Below are 17,876 nucleotides of genomic sequence, written 5' to 3' on the forward strand. Positions count from 1 at the left end.
TCCTTCCTCCTGTAAAGCCCAGGACCTGGACTGCGGCGGCGAAGGAGAGAACCAAGGATGGAACTGCTTCCTGGAATACTGAAGGGCTCGGGAGTCCTTAAGCCCCTGGAGCCTTAAGTCGGTAAGCTTGGAAAAGAGCCCTGTACCCTCAAAGGAGAGGTCCTGGATTGTGGTCTGAATCTCCGGGGACAGTCCAAAGGCCTGAAATCACGAGCTGTGCCTCATGGCCACCGCTGATGTGACCACCCTGGCCACCGAGTCCATAGCGTCCTATGCATCTGGAGGACTCCTCTGGCCACTGCCATGCTTTTGCTCACTAACACAGTGAACTCTTGGGCACGATAGCATGCGAGGGCCTCTGTGAACTTATTAAGGGAGTCCCACAGGTTGAAATTATAATGTCCCAGCAGGGCCTGGTGATTAGACACCCTGAACTGTAAGCTGGCTGTTGAGTAAACTTTCCTGCCAAACAAGTCCATTCTTTTGGCGTCTTTATTTTTTGGTGTCCCGCTAACCTAGCCCTATCTGTCCCTCTCATTTAGTGTGGATACTATCAGTGATGAGGGGGATGAGTGTACAAATACTCAAAGCCCTTTGCAGGGACATAATATTTCTTTTCCGCCTTCTTGGAAGCCAGCAGAATAGCGCAGGGGGATTGTCACAATGATTTGGCTATCCTGAGGATCCCTGGAAGGATGGGCAATGCGACCCATGCTGGAGTGGTGACTGAGATGACACTGAAGAGGTTGTTACCCTCCTCAGCGACTTCCTCAATCTGCAGGCCAAAGTTTTCAGCCCTCATTTAAGAATGGCCTGTTGCTCCTTAAAGTCGTCTGGGGGACTGCTAGGATGGGATGGCCTGGGTACCACCTTGTCCATGGACGACTATGACGCCTGTGGGATTGTGTGGTCCTCTTCTTTGTCAAGGAAGGATTCCGTTGGTGTTGGGGTGTGATGCGCTGCCTCAGCCTCCACCTTAGTACCATGTTCAGACGGTGGTGCCAAAGCCAGCTTGTCCAATGAAACGAGGGCTGGGAGTATTGGATTGGCATCACTGGCACCCACAACGGGTTGCAGTACTGTCATTGGGGGGGGGGGGGGGCACTGTCCCTGACACATCGGCACCATGGCCAGTGCTGCTCCAGTCTCCCACGTTGGTGGAGGGAGTCTCCCCTTCTTGGTGACAGGCTGAAGCTGCAGTTAATCCTGACCACTGCCCCTCCGACGACCATGGAGAAGCCATTGAGGACCGGGTCTGTTTGCTGATCCTGGTGGGCGATCGCTAGGGTGATAGTGAGTAGTGCCGCCTGCCCAAGGAATGGTACCAGGGTGAACAAGACCAGTGCTAAGATCCTGAGCAACCCCTCCAGGGCAGCAACCAACATCAAGACGACGTCTTGTGAGAGAGAGACTAGCACCTTGACAACCTGTGGCTGGATATTTGCCGGTACCGGCGGTACAGTACCTTGAATCCAGAGTCCCACGATGATAGGTGGGGATCTCGTTAGGGACCTAGACCTCCTGGCCAGAGAGCTGGGATCGGTGCCAGGGTCCGAGGTCATGGCAATGGAGACCTGCGCCTGTGGTCCAGCAACCAGGGGTGTTCTGCCAGTCCATGCTGCACCCTGGTAGGCTTGCCCTTCAGAGCCAGGGATGGAGCCGCTTTGCTCACCTGGCATGGCACCTGCTTTGCTCTTTAGTCGCCAGGACTGCTTTGGGTACTAAAGGCCCCACAATAGGCTGGGAGTGCCTGCCGCTGCGTGGGGTGGGGGGTCTGACTTCAGCAGTAACCCCATGAAGCCACGAAGCAGGCGCATAGCCTGACACAAATCCTTTGCCCGTAGCCCCTCTCTCCTTCAGTGCAGAGGGACTCTGCTTCTTCTGCCACTTTCTTGGCACTGGCAAGGGGGAGTAGTGCTGGGCCAAGTCTCGCTCCAACATGGGGTGAACAGCGGCCTCCATCAGGAAAGCCCTCAAGCCGGTATCCTGCTCCTTCTGGGTCCGAAGGCATACGTTTTTTGCAGGTGTGACACCTGTCCTTTCTGTGGTTTTCTCCCAGACATTTGAGACAACTATTGTGCGGATCACTGATCAGCACTGGCCTGCTGCATGCTGAACACAACCTGAAGCCGGGACTCTAACTTAACACTAGAACTAACTACTATGAACTATATACAATGAGTAGAATGAAGTCTATGAAGAAACCACTACTGCTCTTGCAATGCAAGACAAGGAGCTCCAACTAGCTGTCACGGGTGGTAAGAAGGAACTGAAAGGGCATAGGGTTGGCAGCATCTGATATACCACCTCAAGAGCGTGCCGCTCCAGAGGGCACCATAGCTGGCCCTATGGATTCCACTAAGGCAGAAATCTCCAACAACTGTGCACGTGGGCGCACACACACACACACCTAAAATGGAATCAACATGAGCAAGCACTTGAAGAAGAATCTAATAAATTTTAAGAGTTTTCAAAAGGTGCCTGTTTCCAGTGCTGTCAAAACAACTACTCTACCCAAACAGAGGTCTGCTGTAAAGACTGGTCAGACAAGCTTTTCAGCCCCATCACAAAGCAGTGCTTGGACCCTGCAGCAGAAGGAAGCCCCTTGCCCTCCTCATCAGAGCACCAAGGAACCATTTACTTTCCATGCCCACCCAGTCCATGACATCTACCAAGTGCCAATGTGACTGTCAGTCATTACAGAGACAAGATGGGTGAGAAAATATCTTTTATTGGACCAACTTCAGAAGTTTGTCCAATGAAAGATATTACCTTACACACCTCGTCTTTCTAATATCGTGGGACCAACACCGCTACAACTACACTGCAAACAACATCAATCATTATGGTATTTTGTGATGTAGACACCTGTAGGAACCGTGAGTCTTTTCACACAGGCTATCAAAGCTTTCCAATTCAAAAGTCATTTGATCACTCTAGAACCAAGGTAGAGTTGCATTGATGACCCAGGGAGTGACTCCACCCAATTACCAGTCCACGAACCCTTTTTTTAGAATTTGAGTTTTTCTTCACACTTCCAAATAAGCAGCTAAACTAAGCAGGATTATCAGATACAGAATCAGGATGTTACAGTTTACCAAAGTCAGCATACATGTCTAGCCTAGGTATTTAGCAATAATAGTAATTATTAAAACCAAGAGAATATGATTGCATTTACGATATCCTACATCCTCTTCAGGCAAAGAGTTAATTAGGCTCTGTTTCGCAAAGTCAATTTGAAACATTTGTCTCAATAGCATTATCTTAATTATTCCTCATCAAAATGATACCACCTCCTACTGTGAAATAACTTCTCTGCATAAACAGAAAAATAAAAAAATATAACCTTGCGGTCTTGAAGTAGGCTCCTATTTTAAGACTATTGTGTAAAATCTTTACTGGTACTCAGTATGTTCAAAATGGATTCAAACAAGGCACCCATGCATCTCATTTTATTTATGGAAAGCATTATCATATTTTCAAAATCATTAACTGATTTTTCATTTGTATGATATTTTGCTTTGTGCAGCACTATACCAAAAATCATAGACATGAAATGATTCCCTCCAGAGAAGATAGCTTTTATTTATTCTCTACGAAGCACAGGCAAAAATAAATAGAATTTTCTATCTGATGCACTATTTGGTTATTAAATGGTATCAAACAAACATTGTGTATAAGAAGTCTGCGGCAGAAGGAATATCATTACTTATTTTACCACTAAAATCACATAAATTTGGTAACCATAGAATTACGATAATCAAATGAAGCATTCCTTAATATCAATTTTGGCAAGTGAGTTCAAAATGCACAATATTTGGTACAAACATCTACTATTATTTAACATATTGGATTCTCCTAGTGAAATATCTCCTACAGTTTTTAAATGTCTTGAGGTCTGGGTATTCCCCCTCGTATCTCAAAGATGAGCTTGAAGCAGTGGGCCGCACCCACCAAAAAATACTCATGCCACATTCAAGTGCCAAAAAAGTAACAACTACCTAGATTCAGCCATTTTACCACAAGCAGATTATCCCTGCCCATGCTTAACGTTCTAAAATCCACCTTTCTGACAGTAAGAGCAGCCTAAATACACCATTGTTGGCTATGTTGCCAATATGGTGTTCATTAAATTACTATTTGTGATTCTTGCACATTTCTTATTATTAATTGTGACAGATAGGCAATTACCTCCAATATCTTTGGGAGATCTCACTGTATTAAGTTTATGTATCATTGTGGGTCAGTATGCATTTCCATGGGGAGGGTGACTGATTAAGCAAATTCACTCAGCTTTAACACCTCCAGAGAAATACCACCACCTGGAGGCTCACATATACTAGTTCAAATTGGATTCTTCAGAGACTAACAGACAAAGAAAGGACTTTTGCATAAACAGCTTGAATTTAAACTGACTCACAGCCATCTTTCTGATCCATCAAACCAGCAGGACATTCTGTCCAACCAAGGGACATGAATCTAGGGCTTTTGCCTACTGAACAGCCATAAGACTGATGGATGGCCTCTGGTAAGCGTTTACGGTGTGTAGGAACTCTTTTTTAAAAAAAATATATGTTTTTACTGGAATGCTTTCACTTTAAGAATAAATATGCTTGCCTATAAAGGGCTATGTGGTATCTTATAACTGCTGGTAATTACATTGTTATAAGCCTTTGAAGAGAAAGCAAAGCTCAGACACTGACCTGTTTAGGCAGTCTGGCATGCTGGCAGTCTCACTGTGTAAGCAGGGAATTATGCAGCCTGAAAAAATCCCCATCAGAAGCAGGAGAGATGTGTCTCTACCCAAGAGAGTGACAGCTAAGGAGCCAGGAGCCTAGAGTGGGTGCCCTCAAGGGAGTACAGAGAGGGAATACAGATGCAGTTACCCTGAACTGTGAAATTCACGACAAACTTTATTGCATTAAACCCACCAATAAGAACTGGGTAAACTCCGCATACGTTAGACGTCTTTTTCGATCTTTTCCAAAATGCAGCTGAACAAACTCTGAATTCCAGTTAAATGGAATGTGCTGATGAATTGTGGTCTGGCCAAAAACTTGTTTAACATCCTCTAGAAAAAGAGAAAAGAAAAGAGATCTGATTAAAAAATAAGGAGTCACACATAGAAAAGTAGTACTGATTTTTTCTGCCTAATAGGAAAACATTTTTCACATAGGAGATTACCCTATAAAATGTATCAACAAGCTTGGATTTTACTGATTAAGTCATAAGTCTAGAAAAAACTATCCATTCTCACAAAGAAAACTCAGTTTTCAAGTACAACGCCTCATAAAACAAGATCCCAAAGAATCTTTTTTAATTATTAAGTTACATACTGACCAAATATGTTTAAAAGAGAACCAAGCAGACACTTCATTGTTTCAAAGTGGTCTCTGTCAAGGAAAGATTAAGATTAACTGAAATTCTACATAGAAGATGACAAAACTTAACCTGTTTTCAAAGAACAACGAATTTTTGGATCAGTCTACACTTCACACTTCATAAAGTAGTATTATTCAAAGTTTTCTACGTTCAAAGAAATATAGCTACAAAAATACCAATATTTCAAGGTCCATTTCAATAAGTCAGCTAGTCATATACACCAGAAAATATATGTATAAAAACAAACCTTAACTTTTGAAATTTCTGGTTTCCTACAAAAAAATGTTAATCTGACCAGTAAGCACTTGCTTAGGACCTGATCCTGCAAACTCAGACTACTAGATGCATTCCTTACCACTATGATTTCTAATAAACGGATTTCATTTACAATTGAAGGAATTTTTTAGACGGTGTAAGGTATCATTAATTGATTTATAGGCATAGGAATGATGAATACTAATCGGAATATTACAACATAAGGGCAGTGGATTGCTGGAATCTAATTAAGTACATCTTCTAGCTAATGAGCACAAGAATAGGTATGAAAAGTTATACATCTTTTAGATGTAATGATGTGACAAACTCCTTGGACTTGATTGTGACTCTAAGGGATCAAAAGATTCCATCTTGAATTTATAGTCCTACAAGAATTTGTCATCAGTTGAGGTCTAGAACTTGACAGATTACCCATGATCTTTGATACTAAAGTAGAGAAACAGAATCCTCTACCTCACTCCTCCTGAGCAACCAAGTGGATGGCCTTGATGTCTAGCAGATAACTTACGGTGTCTGCTATTGAGTCCTTTTCCAGGAGGAAGAAGGGGAAAAAGGAGAAGGGAGCCACTGAGGAGTTGGAGAAAGATAAGAAAACTAACGTGAATGATTTTTTAAAAATTATTATGGAAGGACCTATTGGTCTGAAGTGGCTTCCTACTATATTCCCTAACACAGAGACTGCTTAAACACACTCAAGCCCAATTAACTTCTCATGCCAACTGATCTAAAAAACACATTTTCTCATAACAATTCTAGATTCCTGTCAGAATTATCTTCAATCCGCACTCAGAAAGGTCCATTCCCAGTGCTCCCTCCCTCCCCTTGATCTTACCTGGCTCTGACCTTAGTAGTGGCAGAAGCAGCAATCCATAAAGAAATAATCATTATCGTATCTCCCTTTTACATAGCACTTTTCATCCATTACACTGCAAAGTCCAGGTGATACCCTACATGGAGAACTATCTTGGTGAGAGGGCTGTCAGCCATTTGACAAGCAATACCCAAGTGATTAGTGTCTCTCCCATTTGGGATTAGCATGGAAAAAAGCTCTCTTCTCTGACCATCTCTCAATGTTTCTCACCTGGAAGCAGAGCTGATTTCTCAGTTTGCTGGCAGTTTCAAAAAAATCAAAAACAAATATTGTCTCAGGTCGAACCAAATTTGACAATTCTGAAAAAAAGTCCATTTCAGGTCAAATAAAATGTTTCATCCAGTCCAAAACATTGTTTACAGGTATTTTTAAAGGATGGAGTCACAAAATGGCTAGAGGAAAAGACGATAGAAGTAGACTTGGAGGTGGTGGTGTCAACTCTTTATAAGCTATAGCCCAGTGGTTAGGGGACTCACCTGTCATATGGGAGACCTAGATCCAATTTCCCACCTCTCCCTGCTGTGGGGCAGGGACTTAAACTTGGGTCTACCACTTCGGAGGAGAATGCCTTAACCACTGGGCTATGGGATACTCTGGTGTAGGTCTCTCTCAGTGTCTCCTGTTGAAGCTGTTCCACTGTGTATAAATAGTTAAACAGTCCTTTGGGCAGAGAGAGAAGGGGAGAAAGAGAATGACTCTGTAGCCAGGTGATCAATGAACTCACCTGAGACGTGGAAGACCCAAATTCATGTTCCTGCTCTAATAAACATTTACAGTGCATTTACTATTTAAAAAAAAAATCCTCTCCAAATCTATCTGGGAGCCTTCTTCACCACAGCAGAGAAGAAAATTCATCTGAATCAAGGGTACATAGCAAAGATATTTTCCAAGGCAGCAGCTCTTCAGATACTCTAACCATCTAGAGTCACATTTTTAAAGGCATTTGGGTGTCTACTGGGATTTTCAAAACCACCTAGACACCTAAAGCCCATTGTAGTCAATTAGTTTAAGGTATCTAAAGGCTTCTGAAAAATCACAGTAGGAACCTGCATCTGACAAAACAGGTATTCACCCACGAAAACTTATGCTCCACTATGTCTGCTAGTCTATAAGGTGCCACAGGACAGTCATTATTTACAGATCCAGACTAACACGGCTACCTCTCTAATAATAGGCACCTTATTACCTTTAAAAATCTGAGCCTTGAAGTTCTCCATCATCTGGGACTGTTGACAGTGGTACTAAAACCAGTTCTGTTTGAGAGAGATTCCACTGTAGACTATTACTTCTTCCCTTAATGGGATTATTAGTTTCATCTTTTGTCAGACCTAAATTGTGAAGATCTGGAAGACAGGATGCTGGAGGGAGAACTAATTTAATTGAAATGGCTTACAAAGATTGTAGTCCACTTAGGCTGTCAATTTCAAATTTAATTTTAAATAGGTTAAAAAAAAAAGCCTGTACTGAATTTAGAATTTTTAAAAAAAAAATTTTTTTAATTAAGAAAATCAAATTTTGTCCACCCTGTTTTCCCATCAGCTGACCCTAGTTAACCTGGCATTATCCCAGCAGTCATTGAGAACTAAACATCCAGAGGCTGCTTTCAAAGTCTACAAAATAGAGTGAAGAAAATTTTTCTCAATAAATTTGGGACAAATGTCTCACCCTAGACAGCACTGTTCTCCTCTTTCTCAGAGCCCCTCCCCAACTATGCCCGCACCCCACAGCAGGCTTGTATTTTGGGTTGTCAGCTAGCACATCCAAGCACAAAATTCCACTCTCGGGGAAAACGGATGGGTTCACAGGGAGGTCTCATTCCTTTTCCAAGTGCATTGTATTAGGACCATATCCCACTGAAACAGAAGTTGCCCCCTGCAGCCCTTCTGTGGAGATTTTAGAGAGTTTCTGTTGAGGTATTTTGAGCCCAGACTATTTTTGTTTAAAACATCCCCAATATCTTCTATCAGGCAAGCTGAGGAAACAGCTGCCTCTTCCTGTTAAGAACCACTTCCAAAAGGATACAGATGTTCTCAAACCAGTCCTGTGGTTTACTCCCAAATCAGTCTCCCTTTTGTAGCAATTAGGAAAAAGCTTGGTAATATCCTATTTTCTTACTCACCTCTCCTCCCTCCAGGATGAAACTAGCACTGTTTGCATGTCATGAGAGCCCTGAAAGTCTGTTTACAAAGAATATATGCAGTCAAACTCTCAGGCTATGTCTTCACTTTGAAAAAGATGTGTTCCTACATGGTGTAATAGCTTACACAAAGTAACTAATACGAGGTAAGATCTCTGATGACAAGCCAGTTTGTAACTTTCACACTTGTTAGCAGGTTGTAGTAAAGACTAGAGATTGCCTAGGGTTTACTTTCGTAGCTTACACAAATGTTTGCAGATAACTGCCTTGCCTTCACTACGATTTTACCTCGTGTTAGCTAACTAAAAGTAAGACTACACCTTTTTTTCCCCCCCAACGAAGATGCATCCTCAAACTCCTTCTCTGTGGTGATCAGAACCTCAACTCAAGAAAATGACAAAAAGAAGGGTAAGAAAGAATGGTTATTTCAAGTCTGAAAGTATGCTTCCTAATGATTTGTATTGCACCTTAACATTAAGGTGCTGGGCAAATTACAAACACCTAGGGTATGGCTACACTTGGAAATGTGCAGCGCTGGGAGTTACAGTTGTGATCGTACAGCTGTGTAGGAACAGCGCTGCAGTGTGGCCACACTCACAGCTACCAGCGCTGCAGTGTGGCCACATTTGCAGCATTTGCAGCGCTGTTGGGAGTGGTGCATTGTGGGCAGCTATCCCAGCGTTCAAGTGGCTGCAACGTGCTTTTCAAAAGAGGGGGGTGGGGTGGAGTGTGACAGGGAGCGTCGGGGAGACAGAGAGAGCGGATTTTTGGAGCAGACACTGTGAGCTCCCTGCCTTGCAAATTCTGGCCATTTCCCCCACCCCTCTCTCAATCACTCTTAAATGTAAAAAGGCTTCAGACCAGATAAGCAGCTTCTCCGACGGACTCCCTCCCCCCCGCCGTGCTGTTTGTCTCCTCAAGCAAACAGCTGTGAACATTCCAAAGCCTCGGCTCGCTCGCTGGAGCAAAGAGCAGCTGTGTTTGGTAGCTCCGGGGAGTACCTTCCGGTTTGTTGTAGACAGGAATTCTGGGATACCTCTTAATACCCTGGAGGCCAATAACAGCGCTGGTGAGTGTCCACACCTGATGAGCAGCGCTGCATCACCAGCGCTGGATTCGCTACACCCGTAGCAGACCAGGAGTACAGCCAGCGCTGCAGCCAGGGAGTTGCAGCGCTGGCTGAGCTTTATAAGTGTGGACACTGAGTAAGTTGCAGCGCTGTAACCCCCTCACCAGCGTTGCAACTTGCAAGTGTAGCCAAGCCCCTAGATAACCTATAACAAAGGAACTGAAATGCATTATCAAAAGTATTGGTAAGAAAACAATATCAAAATTAAGATATATTTATCCTAGTATTTTTGTCCTATTACTTACTTGCATTCACAGGTATGTGTATGTATGTATATACCTGTACCACCCCAGGAATTCAGATAAATACAAATATTTCTCCAAACAGCCAAAACAGCTGAAGGAGAAGAGGTAAATATGATTTCTTACTACAGTTTAGTCAGATCTGAGGTACTGCCTCAAACAAACTTCAATATTTGTTTAGCTGTTTAGTACAATAGGCAGAGAGCTTCAATACTTAAGAGCATTTCAAAACGATGATGTAAATTGACGTCAGTGTGTTTTCAAAACTAACACCGGGTGCTTTTCTGACATTGTGCATGTTGGATTATATGGTGCATTTAGCTGACTGGAAGATTGCCTACTGTGCTTTTATTGACTACTTGATGGTATGAGACATGGCATCTCCCCCACTTTGCCCAAGACTTTTTACACATACCGTATACTTTCTTCTCATCACTATTCATGGTTCACAAACTCCTATAATGTTCAGAGGACTGGATATTAAATTTTTCCTTTTTCCCTCACTACACTCATCACTCACTCACCTAGAAAAACTTCACTGATTCGCGTCATTTGTAGTCTTATTGTCCGATTCAGATACTAAAACCGTTCATGCTCCATGGACAAATTTACAATGGTTTGGCCTTTGATTTAACTGTCAAAAGATACTAGAACATTTACTACAATTCACTCCAAGCTGTTCCTCAGTTCAAACTGAACTCTTCCCTTATCTTCTAAATCCAGCATTACAATAGAAGGTGGTCACTTAAAATTTAATATTTTACTTCAAAGCTTAGGGCAGCACTGTAGCACTCTGCAAACTAAACCAAAGCAGATGATAAAAAGCAGTCAAAATACAAATAAAGGTGAATTAAAAGAGCACATTTATGCTCTCTTGGTAATTTCAGAAAAGTCTTTTTATAAATTTTAATCAACTTTTAAAGAGAGTTTGTCAGGTCAAATTTCACCCTAAATCTGGATTTTACATAAATATTTTACAAAAGACAAAAAATTCAAAAATTCTAGCAGAAGCAGGGTTTTTTGTTTTGTTTTTAATTTTAAAAAGAAAGCATTCACTCTGCAATGTCAGGAATAGTAATATTTCAGCATTGTGCTATTGCACAAAAACCTGGAAAAGTTAGTAAAAACTAACTATGACCAATTAGCAGATTTCTACTGTCCAAATAGAGAGCTGTTAATCAATCAAAAAGCATAAAAAGCGGCAAGGAGGACATTCTAAGTTTTCAGTTTTATAATCCATGGTGTTATTTGTAACAGGATAATTTATTTTACTAAACTTTGGATTTTAACCTGACAATGTCTAACTGTGTCAAGTAGAACCTGAAATATCAAACTTATCTGATGGGAAACTATAGTATTATAAAAAACAAACAACTTTTATATTTACCATATCATAATTTTTCAGCATACTTCTCTATCATTTTATTTAGTTAATAGCATTCAACTAAGCCCACAGAAATGTACTTTTAAAGGACCAAAATATTAAGCCAACCATTTCTCAATCAAATTGACTTTGCTGAAATCTATAGCAGATACTTAAACCTAGATACATATTATAAACATTAAAATAATTTATTTACATTTGTTTACCATGAACACTAGCTATAATTGCAGAAAATTAATAAAGTGTATTGTAGAATGATCATGCAGTTTGTTCACATACTAAAAAGCCTTAACTTAGAAATATCTATTTCAGAGCTTAGAAAGAATGAGTTCATAATTAATAATATAGATCTGGGTGTACTAAATTAACACTCAAACGTCAGCTCCCGTCTTCTGAAGAGCTACACTATTTCTAACATTTGGAAAAAATTACTTGCACATGCCATAAAGTTAGAACTTATCACTAAAAATTCTACAGGCTATAATTCCTAAACATCCACTGTACTAAATGTGAAAGACTTCTCAAATCAATCATTTTTTCACTCAGGCCTAAATTTACCATTTTATTTTTCATTTGGACAAATATTATACAACTATATTGTTCCAGCAAAGTAGTCACTTTGGGCTGGGGTGTCTTATATGTGTATTATGCCCTTAAAAGAAATCTTGAATTGACAGAAAGGAATGACATTCCATCCTGATGATTTGTGTAATAAGTTACGTGAAAAGCATGGCTAACTTAGAAAAGTCAGATGCCTGCAAATCACCAGGGCCTGATGAAATGCATCCTAGAATACTCAAGTAGCTAATAGAGGAGGTATCTGAGCCTCTAGCTATTATCTTCGGAAAATCATGGGAGACAGGAGAGATTCCAGAAGACTGAAAAAGGGCAAATATAGTGCCCATCTATAAAAAAGGAAATGAAAACAACCCAGGGAACTATAGACCAGTTAGTTTAACTTATGTGCCAGGGAAGATGATGGAGCAAGTAATTAAGGAAATCATATGCAAATACTTGGAAGGTGGTAACGTGATAGGGAATAGCCAGCATGGATTTGTAAAGAACAAATCATGTCAAACCAATCTGACATACTATCAAAGAAAGCTAACGAATCTTGTGGATAAGGGAGAAGCATTCGGTATCTTAGACTTCAGAAAGGCTGGTTGATATAGGTCTCTGCATGATATTCTTATCATACTAGGCAAATTACAATTTAGATGGGGGGGGGCTTAACTATTTTTTTTTAAGGGGTGGGTGCTGAATGACTGGATATCCGTCTCAGAGAGTGTTATTAATGGTTCCCAATCCTGCTGGAAAGATATACAAGTGGGGTTCCGCCAGGGGTGTCTGTTCTGGGAACGGCTCTCTTGAATCATCTTCTATCAACGACTTAGTATATGGCATTAGAGAAAGTACGTTAATAGTTTGCAGGATGATACCAAAACTGGGAGGATGCAACTGCTGTTGGAGGATGAGATCAGTAATTCAACAATGCATCTGTGACAGATTGGAGAAATGGTTCGTGAGGAAAGCAGGATGAAGTTTAATAAAGACAAAATGTGAAAGTGCTCCACTTAGGAACAATCAGATTTCACACATACATAAATGGAAGAGACTGTCTAGGAAGGAGTACTGCAGAAAGGGATGTAGGGGTCATAGTGCGACCACAGGCTCACAATATGGACTCAATAGATGTGATCTGTTGCAAAGAAAGTCACCGTGATTCTGGGATGCAGTAACAGGTATGTCTGCTGTAGCAAGGATTATGAAAAAAGGGTCCATTGTTCCGCTCTACTTCTGCGCTGGTTAGGCCTCAACTTGAATATCTGTTGTCCAGTTCTTGGCACCGCATTTCAAGAAAGCGAAAGACATGGACAATGTGGAGAAAGTCCAGAGAAGAGCAACAAGAATGATTAAAGGTCTAGCGAACATGACCTATGAAAAGCAACAAAGAGTCCTATGGCACCTTATAGACCAACAGATGTATTGGAGCATAAGCTTTCATGGGTGAATACCCACTTCGTCAGACCCACGTAATGGAAATTTCCAGAGGCAGGTATAAATATGCAGGCCAGAATCAGTCTGGAGATAACGAGGTTAGTTCAATCAGGGTGGATGAAGCCCTCTTCTAGCAGTTGAGTGTGAACACCAAGGGAGGAGAAACTGCTTTTGTAGTTGGCTAGCCATTCTCAGTTGGTTAGCCAACTACAAAAGCAGTTTCTCCTCCCTTGATGTTCACCCACGAAAGCTTATGTTCCTATACATCTGTTAGTCTATAAGGTGCCACAGGAATCTTTGTTGCTTTTTATAGATCCAGACTAACATGGCTACCCTTCAGATACATGACCTATGAAGGAAGGCTGAAAGAACTGGGTTTGTTTAGTTTGGAAAAAAGGAGACTGAGAAGGGACATGTTAGCAGCTTTCAGGTATCTAAAAGGGTGTCATAAGGAGGAGGGAGAAAACTTGTTCATCTTAGCCTCTAAGGATAGAGCAAGAACCAGTGGGCTTAAACTGCAGCAAGGGAGGTTTAGGTTGGACATTAGGAAAAAGTTCTTAACTGTCAGCGTGGTTAAACACTGGAATAAACTGCCTAGGGAGATTATGGAATCTCCATCTCTGGAGATATTTAAGAGTAGGCTAGATAAATGTCTATCAGAGATGGTCTAGACAGTATTTGGTCCTGACATGAGAGCAGGGGATTGGACTCGATGACCTCTTGAGGTCCCTTCCAGCCCTACGATCTATGAATCTTCTGCTAAGCAGAGAACACAAGACAAACTGGAGAATTCATAAAGTAAATGACATATTGAGATAAGTGGATGCAGTTTCACACCATGCACCAATATCAACGTTGCCTCTTCAACCCCTTTTGACAAGGACCTATTTATATTAACCACAGTTAAGGGTCTAAAGAGAAAAGTAGCAGTGTTATAGCTGGAGCTTAGATTCATATAGTCAAGATTGTTTTTAAGAGAAAAAGAGTACAAATAAATTATAAAAAAATGTAACTGCCTAACTCCTCATGCTAACGTTGAGTGTAGGTAAGCCCTCTTTCTGTGTAAGCAACATTTAAAATAGTAAAGGATACTTTTACACTGAATTATATCTAATTAACCACAGCTAAGCATTTCAAACTCTTCTGATCCTATACGTGGAAACAGCTGTACATTAAATTTACCTTGGTCATGTCACCATCCATGTATTCTTTAAAGTCACCTGGGCTAGATTCTGGATGACCTCATCACACTGGTGAGCAGTTACTCATAAGAGTAGTTCCACTGACGTAAATGGAACTACTCGTACTACTGTTCTCCAACACAGTACAGGATACACAATCTAGCCCTCAGGCGATGTGTGACCCTAAAGTCAGTAAGGCTCTTTCCACTGACTGTAACAGGCTTTGGATCAGATTATCATTGACCATTTGAAACTGGTCTAGATGATGCCTAAAATAAAGTTATTGTAAAACGGCTTGAGAGATACACAAGGGGGAGAGAGAGAGAGAGAGAGAGAGAGAGAGAGAGAGAGTGTGTGTGAGAGCATGCACAAACGCAAAAGATCATCAGGTATATGGATGGTCTTTGGACATTATGCTTTTTTAAACTGGGAGTTGCACTGAAAGCTTAATTAATAGCTTTGTTTTATAGAAAAGTATTTTAGTATATACTACTAGAAACTTAAAATAAGCAGTTACTAGGGCTATGTGCCGCTGTAAGGTCTCTCGTGTAGGCACTGTAAGCCGACAGAAGAGAGCTCTCCCACTGGCATAATTAAACAACCCGCAATGAGTGGCAGTAGTTATGTCGGCAGGAGAGAATCTCCTGCTAACATAGCGCTGTCCACACTGGTGCTTTTGTTGGTGACATTTATGTCAGTCAGGTGAGTGGTTTTTTCACACCCGATAGACAAAAATTTTACCAACAAAAGTGCTAGTGTAAACATGGCCTACACGTTCAAATCTTCTCCCCTAACCATACAGACTGGATAAATGTATTGTAGAAGAATGCACTGTGGTCTATCAAATGTTTATATAGGTATTAGGTTGGCATCATGAGTTTCCATTTTTGAGAGTTTGTGTCCATGTCAAGTGTGCTCAGTTCAGAAGTCGAATGTTGTTTTCCTATAACCAGCCCTACAAAGAACTGAATTGTCTGTATATGATCTACCTGGAGTAAGGGGCAGTGTGCTGTTTCGACTCCCAGAGCCACAATCTCCCTCTGAGGGACACAAGGTGGATGAGGTAATATCTTTTATTGGGCCAACTTCTCTTGAGAAAGAGACAAGCTTCCTAGCTACACAGAGCTCTTCTTCAAGATGAAGTAGCCCTTTAACACCTCTGCAGTCATAAGGCAAAAAAGGGAGGTTAGTAGCTTACAGATTGTAGTAAAGCCATAAATCTAGTGTTTTTATTAAGACCATGATTTTTAGTGTCCTGCAGGCTCATCTTCTCAATGTGTTGTGCAGGTTTCCTCTGAGGCAGAGGACTGAGAAAGTCACATATGGCATGATGGTTTTGTGAAAGTGTTTGCCCACGGGTTATGTAGTGTTTTTGTCTTTTATCAGTTTTCTGTGTGAGTTCATTTGAGAACATAGAGACTGTCTGATTTCACCCACACAGTTGCTATTGTGGCATTCAATGTACTGGATGAGCTACCACCACACGTTGTAATAGGCATGTATAAGACTCGTGGATCCTGAAATGTGGCTTGTGGGGGATACTGATCATTGTAACACTGGAGATGGGTCTTAAGGTTTTGCATCTATTGTTACGGCAGGTTCTGATGCCAGTCTGAGTTGATGGATCCTGATCTGTGGGGAGCTTCCTTCGGATGATGGGGATCTCATCTTGAAAGAACTCTTTCCCAAATTCACTCTTCCGGCCTTCAAATAATCCCGCAACTTCGTCGGGCTCCCCACAACCAGAACACACCTTCCCCCACTAAGGCTGGAAGCAGCAGTACAGTGCATGAGTGCTGGGGAGTGCCTTATATCCCCTTACTTCCTTGAGTCAATCTGCAAGATGTACCGCAATCTATCCCTCAGTTTGGGGTCCAGAAGTCAAGCTAACATCTTTCCTTCTTACTCATCAATAGGATATTGCAGGCCAAAATTTATTTTCAGTTATGCATATCCAAACCCCATTGTCTTCAAATTATGTTTTCCTCTGTTGAACCTGTGAAAACTGCAGTTTGCACAGTAGTAACTGAGGGCACACAACTGAAGACAATGTGAGGGGGCTGCCAAATGTGACTGGAAGGAGATTTTAGTCCACAAAATAGATAATTGCACTTACTTGAGCTATTATCTCCACTCTACACACAAAGTTGTACCAGTTTAACTAAAGATGTCGCCCTGTGAGGAGGCACAATCTCTCTTTAAACCTGACTTATGTTAATTTAAATTTGCACCCATACAATGGGGCTGACCTACACACAATCTTGCACCAAAGTAATTGAATTGGTATTAATTCATCTCTTTTGTCATTTTGGTGCAAGTCTAGGTTTGGGAGCTTATCCTATTTTATTTTGCTGAAGTCTGATCAAAATAGGACAGTTACTCCAAAGCAAGAGTATCAGTCACACAAACTTGTGGGTGGTAATTTAAACTAATTTAGTTATTTTGGGGCAAGTCTGCCTGTAGACCAACCCTGATTTCTAAATGCAAACTAAAGAGATATACTGGTAGGCTACGTTTGAACTGATAGCATCTACACTGGAGTCTGCACCAGTTTAAGTTAAACCAGTGCCATTTACACGTAGCTAAAATTTTAATGTCTGATTCAGTTTCTGGATTACCATGGGGTAAAAAAAGGCATTATCTGGTAGCATCTCTGTTGATAACAGCATCTCTATTACTTGTGATGATATGGAACAAGGAAAAAAAAATCTTAAAGCAAAAACTAGGCTCTAACTTATACCCCCAGGCAAGCAAGCAGGCCTGGATTCAAAGCATATATAAACACAAGTTAAAGGGTTTTGTATAGAGAAAGTAGATAGGGCTGGACTAAAACCCACAAAACAGCCTGGGTTAACTCTGCAGTGAAGGCATACCCTCAGAGTCCAGGCTGAGTCAACAGCATGCCTTGACTGGCGCAAACTAATTTTGTGGAGGTGGTCCAGGAACCCAAACTTGTTTCAGAATTCACAGAATCATTTCCTAACAGCTAGTTAATACAAAACACCAACTAAAGTGACAAAATGCATACTTCTAGCTCAGAGACATTATTCCGAAGCAGTCCAAGTTGTTATATTTCTCTCTGATGCAGATTTGTGAGCTCTATTTCTTTAACAGCTATTTTGTTTAGATGGATGTTAAAAATTGCTTTCTTGCAAAAGCATTAACATACATGCCCCTCCCCACTTAAATACTTCAATTTCAAATGCACTACAAAACATACTCCCACAACAGTGCTGCATTAGAATCAAACTATTTTAGTTCAATTAAAATGTCTAA

At 41.2% G+C, this 17,876-nt stretch overlaps 1 protein-coding gene across 2 annotated transcripts in view; it reads right to left on the reverse strand.

Moving 5' to 3' along the window:
- The window catches only part of SLC25A13 (solute carrier family 25 member 13), a 147,252-nt gene that overhangs the window by 56,950 nt on the left and 72,426 nt on the right, over positions 1–17,876 (reverse strand). For both annotated transcript variants that reach the window (XM_032766149.2, XM_032766150.2), the window contains one exon: positions 4,932–5,071. In XM_032766149.2, coding sequence (XP_032622040.1) covers positions 4,932–5,071 — 140 coding nt within the window. The remainder of the gene's footprint in view (positions 1–4,931; positions 5,072–17,876) is intronic.

This window comes from Chelonoidis abingdonii, chromosome 2 (genome assembly GCF_003597395.2).
Source record: "Chelonoidis abingdonii isolate Lonesome George chromosome 2, CheloAbing_2.0, whole genome shotgun sequence".
Classification (NCBI taxonomy): domain Eukaryota; kingdom Metazoa; phylum Chordata; order Testudines; family Testudinidae; genus Chelonoidis; species Chelonoidis abingdonii.